Consider the following 12,296-nt stretch of genomic DNA (forward strand, 5'->3'; position numbering starts at 1 on the left):
GAGAAGGCAGTATGGCAGTTTATTGCTAACTCACATCACCCAAAAATAAATCAGTATGCTATAATGCTTTTGTCAGTTTAACTATCAGATAATTATGGATAACAAAAGGTACATTACTTAAAAAATAACCCATCTGAGATGGAGAGTAAAACATTGGGATAAAGGCTAATTTATCGTTGATTTATATATTCAGACACAAACGGGCTAACTAAATTTTAACCACTCTACTGATCCGGTAGGAAAGGATTAGGTGAAGGATTAAACAATATTCTCCTTCCAACTGCCACAATACTTATGATAGTATCAGGGGGTTAACAAGTCTCTTGCTGCAAAATTGTAAATCAGGGTTCTACGATGCAATTTGGGCACAATGCAAGTTTTAATCAGTGCAGTGTAGGTTTCACATACACTGACAAAACCAAAAGGGATGCCTGGCAGGACTTTGTCCTGACTCATCAATAATAATGAATGTAATGGGACCAGGGTACGAATAAAGCTGCAACATCTATTAGGTACTTCTTCATTTCATTGTCAGCTATGATTCAGTGCAAATTAGCCATCAGGGCAACCATCAGCCAACTAACTGCCTTTTTAATCACAAAGGCTTCCAATCCAACACATGGACAACCACAAAACAGGCTCAATATAAATGCCATGTTTTTAATTTCTCAAATTTGGACATACAGCAACACATATGTATAAATATACACACAAAATACTGTAACAGTATTAATTATCACAATATTACATTCAACTACAAGTGGGAAGGAAAGCTTTTAAAACAAAGTAGTTCAGTTAACTAAACTTATTTAGTGGAATTTGATTTGGATGATAATAGAATTGGGTATGTTTAAGCCTTACTTAGCTGCTCGCACCATTTAAAGTGTTTTTTTTTAGTAAAGCGAATACCAAATCAAATGGTCCATATAAGACTCATTAAATGAATCGGTGCAGGGCGGAGAAGAGTGGCTGCGGAGACAGAGGCAGGAAGGACATCACCGCAGTTAGGGGCTGACTCCAAGTAATTACTTCAAAAATGGAATTCACGCTTGTATCGTTTTTAACGTTTTCATATGGGAGATAAATAAAACTCCAGCAGCATTCGGCATACAGGGAAATCATTGTCAAACATGAAAGAGACAGATGATGAGCCTGGACTGCCGGCCTTCGCATCCCTGCGGTTGGGGAGATGCGGACTCGCCCTTCACCGGGGTCACTGCGGCGGATGAAGCCCAGAGGGTGCCGGCACCCTGCACCATCAGCAGCCGGTCCCGCCGCCCCAGGACAAGGGGAGTTTTCGGAGAGCTCCCCGCCCGCTCATTCACTCACCTTCCACCACCGGCACCGCCTCCATCTTCGTCTCATTAGCAACGCAAACTGGTCGGCACACGGAAACATCGGTCAATCTGATTGGCTGCTAACTCAGCTCCGCCCTGTCCCCGCCTCAGGCCAGTGTTCACACAGGGGCCTTTCTGTTAAAGATCATACTGTTTCCAACAGATACACTTATTGTATACTTATAACACAAGCTGTAGAATTGTTAAATCTTTATGTGTTTGTTATTTAATTCTAATAGTTTGTTTTCATAATTGCATAACATATAATTATATATTTAATTACAATGTATTACAATTACATGACATTTATAAATATATGACATATATACAATAACTATAATTATAAAAATAATATATCGATTATTCCCCGTGTTATATTTATGTTTGTTACATTTATTGTATATGTTATACAAGTCTATATAATGTTATTGTACTTATAACAAATTATTAAATATATAATTGATTATACTTGTTATAAAATTATAATTGTTACACGTATTATATTTAACATGTAAATGTTTATATTTATTTTGTTAGAATATTATAACAAATGCATTATTCTGTTATATAATAATTATATACTGTTATATATTTGTTATATGATATGTTATGCATGAATACAGTATACAACAAATAGAATACTGTATTTTTCATATATGAGACCTAAGATAAATATAACAATTCATATATCTTATAAATAATAATTATATTACAATTCTTCCAAATCTTCCAAATAAGTTATAAGGTAGTTTAGCCAAGCTATTTATAAAATATGCATCATGTGTATTCATATAATAAGAAGTCTCACAACATCAGGCTAAAGTCCAAAAGGTTTATTTGGAATCTCAAGTTCCAGAGTGCTGCTCCTTCATCAGGTATGTGGACACCCCAGTCCAACGCTGGCATCGCCACCTCATGTATTGATGTAGACTAGGGTGAACTTCTTTAGGATCTATGATGCTAATGTGGGGAATGCTACACCCATCAAGCAAAATAGTTAATGAATACTGGAAAATTAGTTCCAGTCAGAGATTAAATTAAATCAAACCAAGTCAAAGTAGCTGGAGTTTTCTAGTCATACTAGTACTAAAACCTGATGGATCACTGAGATCCCTGCATTGATTAAATTAAAGTTAATCTTGTGATAAAATCTGATTCTTATTCAATCCCCTGATTAAAGGATTGCATTGACAGAGTTGGAAATTCAAACTTTATGAGTAAAATCTATTTGCTAAAAGGGTATTAGCAAGTTCCAATATCAGATTAAGGCAAAGAAATCTCTGCTCCCTTAAACCTAGATGGCTTGTGCGAATGTAAGGTGGAGTCATTTGCAATGAAGATTGCAACAGGTTATGAAAGCAAGTAGTTGCCAGATTACACACAACGTAATACTTGGGAAGAACATGTGGAACTCATAAGTGAATTATTTGATGGGTTACAAAAAGATGATTTGGTGATCAACTTGGCGAAAAGTGAGTTTGCCAAGGTCAAAGTCACCTTTTTGTGACATGATGTGGGGCAAGGTCGGGTGTTGCACAAAAAAACTAAACTTAAAACAATTATGGACTTTCCTGCCCTAAAGCAAAACAGAAAATACTTTGGTTTCTCAGGATGTATGGATTCTACAGGATGTTTGTCTCAAATTTCAGCACAGTAGTCACCCCCATCAACAAACTTATTGAAGAAAAATATAAAAGTTAACCGGACAGAGTCTTGTCAGACCACCTTGGGGAGGTTAAAGGTTGTATTGATAAATGAACCTGGTTTGGCTGCTCTGAATTTCAATAAGCCATTCTAAACAGCTATTAATGCTGGTGATGTTGGTGTAGCAACAGTGTTGCGATAAGGTGATGGTATTGTTATAGAGCTTCCAGTCAGTTATCTCTCAAGAAAATGTCAACAAAAATACTCCATAAATGAGAAGGAATCATTAACTTATGTGTTGGCTCTTCAAAAATTTGAAACATTTGTTTTGAATAATCAAGGAGGTAAATTAATTTACAATTATCAGAATGCACTGGTGTTTTTGGAAAAGTCATGCATGAGGAACATTCAGCTGTTGCACTGAATATTGATGCTGCAGCTATTCAGTCTAAGAATTGAGCACAATTTGAAGAAAATCAATGTAATTGCTGATGCCCTGTCCAGAGTTTAAAGGAGGGGTGTAGGAGAGAAGACAAGCTCTGAATTATAATTCTATGATGTTTGAATGCTGCTAATTCTAATTGTTACCTTGACTTGCTTTTGCTCTGGTTAAACTCTCATAATTTCATAAATATAACATAATATTGTGAAAAATGAGAAGGGCTACCTCTACTGTATGTAATGAATAATTTGTTAAGATGTTCGCAGTGATCCTTCACTATTTAAAACTGTTATAAAGAAACTTTCACTGCAGTACAGGTTTCTTTTTCTCAAGAGAAGAGGTGTGATGGAATGTGTGGCCAAAGTTCACTTTTTTTCTGAGAACGGACCTGAAATGAAAAGGGAAACTGAGAAAGGAAACTGATCCTTCCAGTTTCTAAGGAAACAAGTACTGAAACTGCAATTGGAAACCAAAACTTATGAGAAGAATATGTGAGGGGGCGGCAAGGGGCACTGTGGTTAGCATTGCTGCCTCACAGTTTCAGGGACCTGGGGTCAATTCCCACCTTGGGTCACTGTCTGTGTGCAGGTTGCACATTCTCCCTGTATCTGCATGGGGTTTCCTCCCACAGTTCAAAGATGTGAAGGTTAGGTTGACTGGCCATGCTAAATTGCCCCTTAGTGTCAGGGGGATTAGCAGGGTAAATGCATGACGTTATGGGGATGAAGTCTGGATAAGATGCTCTATCGGAGCGAGTTGTTGCAGACTTGATGGACTGAATGGTCTGCTTCTACACTGTAGGAATTCTATGATCTTATTCTATGATTCTATGGGACTGAACCTGTGTTGAAAGCATATAAGGGAACACATCAATCAAGGCTCTTGAGAATTTGATGAGTCCAGTAGTACACACAGGCAAGCTGAAAAATAGTGATGTTACATCCAGAAGCTGAGAATAAGCAAATATCTAATTACTGCAGCTGTTTCTGTTACGTGAAGATAACATTGGTGTATTTATTCCATCTAGAAAGCATTGAGGAGGTTCTGCAAGTGTTGCCATTTTTGATGAAGAGCTTGCCTGTGGAACCTGGGTTGATTGTGCGCTGCTCTCACCTTGGGTACATCCTAGAAGGATGAAACTCTTCATAAGGAAGACAGGATTTTGAAGGACCTTGTGACTGAGTCTGATTGGGAGGGGTTGTTAGCTGGCAAGTCCACGTTTGGTAAGTGGGAGGCTTTTAAGGGCAAACTGAAAATGTTGCAGGAAAGGCATGTGCCGGTAAAGAGGAAGGATGGGAAAGGCAGGATTAGAGAGCCGTGGATTACAGGGGGTATCGAAGACTTGGTCAGGAAGAAGAGGGAGGCATATGTTAGGTCGAAACAACTGGGAACGGAGAGTGCACTGGAGGAATATAGAGAGAGTAGGAGGGAGCTAAAAAGGGGAGTTAGAAGGGCGAAAAGAGGGCATGAAATGGCTTTGGCTGATAGGATTAAGGAAAATCCAAAAGCATTTTACTCTTATATTAGGAGCAAGAGAGTGGTTAGAGGGAAAATTGGTCCTCTTAGGGACAAAGGAGGGGAGCTATGTATCAGGACTGAGGGAATGGGAGAGATCCTGAATGAATACTTTGCGTTGGTATTCACGAAGGAGAGGGGTTTGGTGTCGTGTAGTGTCTTGGAGGGAGCTGTAGATCAGTGGAAGGAAATATCCATTACGAGGGAGGAAGTGCTGAGGTTTTTAGGTAGCATAAAAGCGGATAAAGCTCCGGGGCCTGATGGTATTTATCCCAGGCTGCTTAGGGAGGTGAAAGATGAAATTGCTGGGCCTCTGACGCAAATCTTTGTCTCTTCTTTGGACACAGGTGAGGTCCCAGAAGACTGGAGGGTAGCTAATGTGGTACCGCTGTTTAAAAAGGGTAGTAGGGATAACCCTGGTAATTATAGACCAGTGAGTTTGACATCGGTGGTAGGAAAATTATTGGAAAAAATTCTTAGGGATAGGATGTATGAGCATTTGGAGCGTTGCGATCTGATTAGGGATACGCAACATGGCTTTGTTTGGGGGCGGTCTTGCCTTACGAATCTGGTGGAATTCCTTGAGGAGGTGACAAAAACGGTTGACGATGGGTGAGCCGTTCATGTCATCGATATGGATTTCAGTAAGGCGTTTGACAAAGTCCCTCATGGTAGGCTGGTAGAAAAGGTTAAGACACATGGGATACAAGGACAGGTAGCTAGGTGGATTGAAAACTGGCTGGGCAATAGGAGACAGAGAGTAGTTGTCGAGGGGACCTTTTCGGGCTGGAGGCCAGTCACCAGTGGTGTGCTGCAGGACTCAGTACTGGGACCTCTCCTCTTTGTAGTATATATAAACGACTTGGAAGAGGGCGTGATCAGCAAGTTTGCGGATGACACCAAGATGGCAGGATTGGCAGATACTGAGGAGGACTGTCAGGTGACACAGCAGGATATAGATAGGTTGGTATATTGGGCAGATAGATGGCAGATGGAATTTAATCCTGACAAATGCGAGGTGATGCATTTTGGAAGGAATAATGCAGGGAGGAGTTACGTGATAAAAGGTAGACCGATTAAGAGTATAGAGATACAGAGGGACCTGGGAGTGCAGGTGCACAAGTCTCTGAAGGTGTCGACACAAGTAGAGAAGGTTGTGAAGAAAGCTTATGGAATGCTAGCCTTCATAGGAAGGGGTATAGAGTATAAGAGCTGCCGTCTAATGCTTCAGTCGTACAGAACGTTGGTTAGACCGCATTTGGAGTACTGCGTCCAGTTCTGGTCACCTTACTACCAGAAGGACGTGGAGACCCTGGAGAGGGCGCAGAGGAAGTTTACCAGGATGTTGCCTGGCATGGAAGGACTGAGTTATGAGGAAAGGTTGGAGAAACTGGGGCTCTTCTCCTTAGAAAGACGGAGATTAAGGGGGGATATGATAGAGGTATATAAAATACTGAAGGGAATAGATAGAGTCAACAGTGGTAGGCTTTTCCCTAGATTGGGGACAATTACGAGAGGTCACGATCTAAGGGTGAGGGGGGAGAAGTATAATTTGGATATGAGAGGAAGGTTTTTCACGCAGAGGGTCGTGGGGGTATGGAACGCGGTACCGAGTAGGGTGGTGGAGGCAGGCACGTTGGACTTGTTTAAAGTTTACTTAGATAGACTCATGAGCGAAACAAGGATGGAGGTTTATAGTAGAGGGTATTCAATAGGGTCAGAGCCTCGGGACGACACCGGAAATGTAGTATTACATGTTAACGTTTTTGTCTTTTTATTCCACAGGGTCGGTCCACCTTGTTGTCAAACGAGGGGCATGCACACGGTGGGTCGTGCGTGGGCTGCTCTTGGAGGTTCCAGGAGTGGCCTAGTACTTTGTGTCATTGTGTGTGCTTAATCCTGGACCAGCAGATGGGCGCCACTTCAGCTCAGTGACTATCACTGCTAGCTGTGCAGATACATGGATTTGGGCCTGTGTCTGTGGGAGTTTGCGCATTCTCCCTGTGGTAGCGTAGGTTTCCTCCAGGCACTCCGGTTTCCTCCCAAACCCCAAAGATGTGCTCTTAGGCTGATTGGTGTACCAAATTGACACTATTCTCCCCTGAATCTGGCTACATTAGGGGTTCCACTCACATACACACAGGGCAGGGTAGGTGTAGGAAGATGCGGCGGCGCGGGCTCGTTGGGCTGAAGGGCCTGTTTCCCGTGCTGGGTTGTTCTTTGTTCTTTGTTCTTTGTTTGATAACTGGGTGGATGGTTCAACCAATTTGCAAAATCTGTCTTCATTGTATCTGCTACTTAATGTAACATTTATAGTTTATAATCAATCACAATTTGTCTGTTAATTCACTTGTAACTTACGTCGATTCTCAATTTTAGAATATAGTATTTCCTTTGTTTGATTCTTGTGTAGTAAAAGTTTTTATGTTTTAAATTTGGAATGTTGCGGATTCATTCTTTTAGTAACTAACCAGGATTTCAGACTTTTTTTAAGATACTGGCCTCTATTGAGACGGACAATATCAGAAGATGCAATCCTTTCAGGAGTAACAACATGTACATCATCCCTATCTCCCTCAACCATTTCAGAAGCCCACCTGGACCTCTACATTGACCAGGAGCAGTAGAGCACTGGCCTGCCTGTCCATGCATCTATACAATCTCACTGCAATGCAGTGGTCAATGCTGCAGAGTGTATTATGCATTTGATACATGTCAGTCTGCTGCTCCTGCATTGACTTGATGGACATCCACATATGATTCTCCATTGATTTGGTTAGTTTTTCAATAGAAGAACTTATGTATTCATAACCTGAGACATGAATGCTTACTTCTTTCTCAGCCCAAGGCTCAGCACTGCATTACAAAACTTTGACAGATGGCTGCACATTGCAATTCCAGCCTTGGCTAATGGTCTGTGTGGAGTTTGCACGTTCTCCCCTTGTCTGCATGGGTTTCCTCAGGTGCTTCAGTTTCCTCCTATAGTCCAAAGATGTCCAGGTTAGATGGATTGGCCATGATAAATTGTCCCTTAGTGTCCCAAGATGGGTAGGTTAGGGGGATTAGCAGGGGGATTAGGTTATGGGAATAGGGCAAAGGGGTGGACCTGGGTAAGATGCTCTGTTGGAGATTTGGTGCCGATTTGATGGGCCAAATGGCTTCCTTCTGCATTGTAGGGATTCTATGATTTCCTTTTGCTGCTGCACAAGCATCCACTTTGTGCATGAAACCCTAGGCACAACATCTCAGGCCAAGTGAGCATAGATGGGGCAACTCTCATTCCTCCACTGGGGAATACCTCCAGTTGCCACTGCCTCCATCACCTGTTCCTTCTCACGTTTGGCATGATGCTCACCTTGTGCTACCTATTCTAACCACAGCGAGATCTCACTGAGGAGTATATGTATGCTCTGATGGAAGATGTACTTTACTTGTTTACTTGTGCATCCTCAGGATGCACCTTTGCCTGGTGCCGCACCTCCAGCATCAGCCCTGTAGAAACACAGTTACTCAATCTTACATCTCTCAGAAGATGTCTCATCAGCCCATTAATTGTGATTTATTGCGATGGCCATTGGAAGCAATAACAATCAGGAAAATTTATAATTACTTTAAAATGTTTGGGGAATCTGTAATTGTTTTAAAACATGTTGCATAGGAATTTTAAGAGTTTGTATCACTTGTGAAGTAATCAGTTATAACTTTTGGATATAATGAATACTGATCCATGTGACATGATGAACCTTGACCTGCAAGCAGAACTATTAACAAGAAAGATAAAATACTGAAACCATGAGGCTGACATGAGAAAGAAAGGACAGCTGCAGAGAGGAATCAATCAGCAAGTCAGGTGGGAGAGCTTGATTCCTGGGTGAGTCGAAAAGTGCATTCAGTGTTGTAACTGTACTGGAACAGCTTGGTAGGGATGCGGCAAGTTCTGGAGCACAAGTCTTCAGTATTATTGCTGGAATATTGTCAGGGCCATAACCACTGTCTTCAGCAGTTTCTTCACATCATATGGACCAGGGGAGGCCTAGATGGATCATCCACTCAATACATCTGGCTGAAGATTGTTGCAAATGCTTCCGCCTCACCTTTATCATGTACAAGATCACCAAGATCTCTGTGTTGTAGCATCCTGTAGTCTCTCGTCATTTAAATAATATTTTGCTTTTCTATTCTTTTACCACAGTGGATAAATTACGATTTCCCATGTTGTATTCCATCTGCCAAATTTTTGCCCACTCACTTAACCTATCTATTTTCAGATCCTTTACGTCTCGCAACTTGCTTTCTGACCTGTCTTTGTATCATCAGTAAATTTGGCCACAATACTCTCTGTCCCTTCATCCAAGTCATTAATATAGATTGTGTTGATGGGAGTTTTCTCTTGAGGCTAAGTATTGTTTAACTTAAGCTAAGTACAGAGACAGATGAAACTCAGTGTACTGATTTTAAGATGTGACTTTATTAACCAAACAATCGAATGGGGGAATGATATAAAGTAGTCCAGCACTCCAGGTAGAGAATGTGGGCAGTCCAATATCACTCTGAAAAACAATGCCTCTGAAAGAGCATTTTTCCATATTTTCCATCTTTCTAGTGGGCATAATTCTGTTAACATTAACACAAATCAGTCAATAATCATCACTGTCATTAATTCCAGCCAATAACAATATACATCCTGACTTCATGGGATATGACTTGTCATTAATTACAGGTGTTACCTCCCTTCTGTTGCCCAGCAATGCAGGATGCTGGACAATGACATGGGAGAATAATTCTCATAGACTCAAACTCACATGACATTTGTCCGACTCTGAGAAAATCCTTATGTCTGCCTTGCACCTGTGTTATCAGCTTGGAGTCGTATAGTTCTATTCGTCAAACTGGCATTGGTAGCCGCCTTATTCCTGACAACTGCTGATAAAGTAGCCGTATTTAATAGAAACATTGTCCCGTGGAATGGGAGCCCTGGTGCTACCTCATCCCATCACACCCTGCTGTATTTTGCCATTGGCTGAAGTTTCACAAAATGTATTCGAAAAGCAAACGGCAACTATTTTATAATTTCAAAATCCATGTTTAAATGAAGAATACTTGTTATTCAGTTAGAGATGTCTTCTATAATGACAGCTCTCATCAGCACTCTTAAGATCACTCACTCTTAAGTCAGTATTGAGTTAGCCTTCTTAAATCCATGACTATATGTTTTATATTATCCTAATTTAGCCTAACATCAAGTTGTTAATAGTTGAAGCTCCAACATTGATCCCTGTTGTACCCCACAGTATGTCAACTTGAAAATCATCCATTTATCCTAATTCTCAATTTCCAGTTAGCCAACCCTCTATCCATGCAAATACATTATCCCATTATCATGAACTCTTGCTTTATGTAGTAACCTTTTAGATGGCACTTTACTGAGCACATTTTAAAAATTCAAATATACCGCATTTACTGATTCCCCTTTGTCCACCCAGTTTGCTAAATTCTAAAAAGAACCCTAATAAATTTATCAAATATGCTTTCCTTTCATAAAACCATCTTCATTCTGATGTTATTGTGATTTACCAACTATCTTGCTACTATTTCCTTCATTATGAATCCCAGCATTTTCACAATGACAGATGTTAGGTTAACTGGTCTATAGTTTTCTGCTTTCTGTCTCCCTGTTCTCATGAATAGGGCTATTACATTTGCAGTTTCTAATTTACTGGGACCTTTCCAGAATTGAGGATACTTTGGAAGATTACAACAAATGCATCCATTATTTCTGAGAGTACCTCTATTAAGAGCTTAGGATACAAGCCATCAGGTCCAGGGAACCTGTCAGCCTTTTATCCCATTAGTTTCAATATTCAATATTTAGGAAGGACAGGCATAAAAGAAAAGGTGGTGGAGTGGCACTTCTGGTTAAAGAGGAAATGAACACAATAGTGAGAAAGGATATTAGCTCTGACAATGTGGAGTCTGTAAGGTAGAAATACCAAGGGGCAAAAAAGACATTAGTGGGTGTCATATATAGACCTCCAAACTGCAGTGTTGATTTGGGAATGGCATTAAACACAAAATTAGAGATGCATCCAATAAGGGAATATCGCTGATCATTGGTGATTTATCTACACATAGATTGGGCAAATTAAATTAACCACAATACCCTTGAGGAGAAATTCCTGGAGTGTATTCAGGATGGTTTTCCTGGCCAATATGTGGAGGAACTAACTAGAGAGCAGGCCATCTTAGACTGGGTACTGCATAGTGAGAAGGAAATCATTGCCAATCTAGCTGTACGAGACCCATTGGGGATGAGCGATCCATAACATGACAGAGTTTTTTATCAAGATATAAAGTGAAGTAGTTGATTCGGAGATTAGGGTGCTGAATTTTAATGAAGGAAACTACGAGAATATGAGGTGTGAGTTGGCCTTGATAGATTGGAGTGAGTTACTTAAAGAGATGACAGTGGATAGACAATGCCAAACATTCAAGGAACGCATGGGGGAACTGCAGCAACTGTTTATTCCTTTCTGGTACAAAAGCAAAATGGGTAAGAGGGCCAATCCATAGCTTACAAAGGAAATTAGAGAGAGTATTTAATCTAAGGAAGAAGCATACAGATTGGCCAAAAAAAAGTGAGAATTGGGAACAGTTTAGAATTCAGCAAAGAAAGACCAAGGGATTGATAATGAAGGGGAAAATACAGTACAAATGTAAGCTTGCAGGGAATATAAAGAGTGACAGTAAGTGTTTCTATAGACACCTGAAGAGAAAGAGATTGGTGAAGACAAATTTAGGTCCTCTACACATAGAAATGGGAGAATGTATAATAGGGGACAAAGAAATGGTCGAGCAACTGAATACATACTTTGGTTCTGTCTTCATAAAAAAGGACACAAATCAGGTGCCAGAAATGTTGGAGAATACAAGATTTAGTGAGAGGGAAGAACTGAGTGAGATCAATATTATTCGAGAAATGGTACTGGCATTGAAGGCGGATAAATCCCCAGCGCCTGATAGTCTACATCCCAGAGTGCTTAAGGAAATGGCTGTAGAAATACTGAATGCATTGGTGGTCATCTTCCAGAATTCTATAGACTCTGGAACAGTCCCTGCAGATTGGAGGGTAGATAATGTCACTCCAATATTCAAAAAGGGAGGTAGAGAGAAAACAGGGAATCATAGACCAGTAAGCTTAACATCGGTAGTGGGGAAAATTCTTGAATCCATTATCACAGCCTTTATCACAGAGCATTTAGAAAGCAGTGGCAGGATCAGATGGAGTCAGCATGGATTTATGGGAAAATCATGCTTGACAAATATGTTGGAATTCTTTGAAGATGTAACTAGCAGAGTTG

General features: G+C 40.5%; 1 protein-coding gene across 1 annotated transcript in view; it reads right to left on the reverse strand.

Moving 5' to 3' along the window:
- Nucleotides 1-1,395, reverse strand: part of zc2hc1a (zinc finger, C2HC-type containing 1A) — a 90,680-nt gene extending 89,285 nt beyond the window's left edge. The window contains exon 1 of the mRNA XM_080194055.1: nucleotides 1,330-1,395. Within this exon, the coding sequence (XP_080050181.1) occupies nucleotides 1,330-1,354 (25 nt within the window). The 5' untranslated portion in view covers nucleotides 1,355-1,395. The remainder of the gene's footprint in view (nucleotides 1-1,329) is intronic.
- Between the last annotated feature and the right edge of the window lie 10,901 nt (nucleotides 1,396-12,296).

The sequence above is a fragment of the Carcharhinus amblyrhynchos genome, chromosome 8 (genome assembly GCF_965287045.1).
Source record: "Carcharhinus amblyrhynchos chromosome 8, sCarAmb.v2.hapA, whole genome shotgun sequence".
Taxonomy (NCBI): Eukaryota; Metazoa; Chordata; class Chondrichthyes; order Carcharhiniformes; family Carcharhinidae; genus Carcharhinus; species Carcharhinus amblyrhynchos.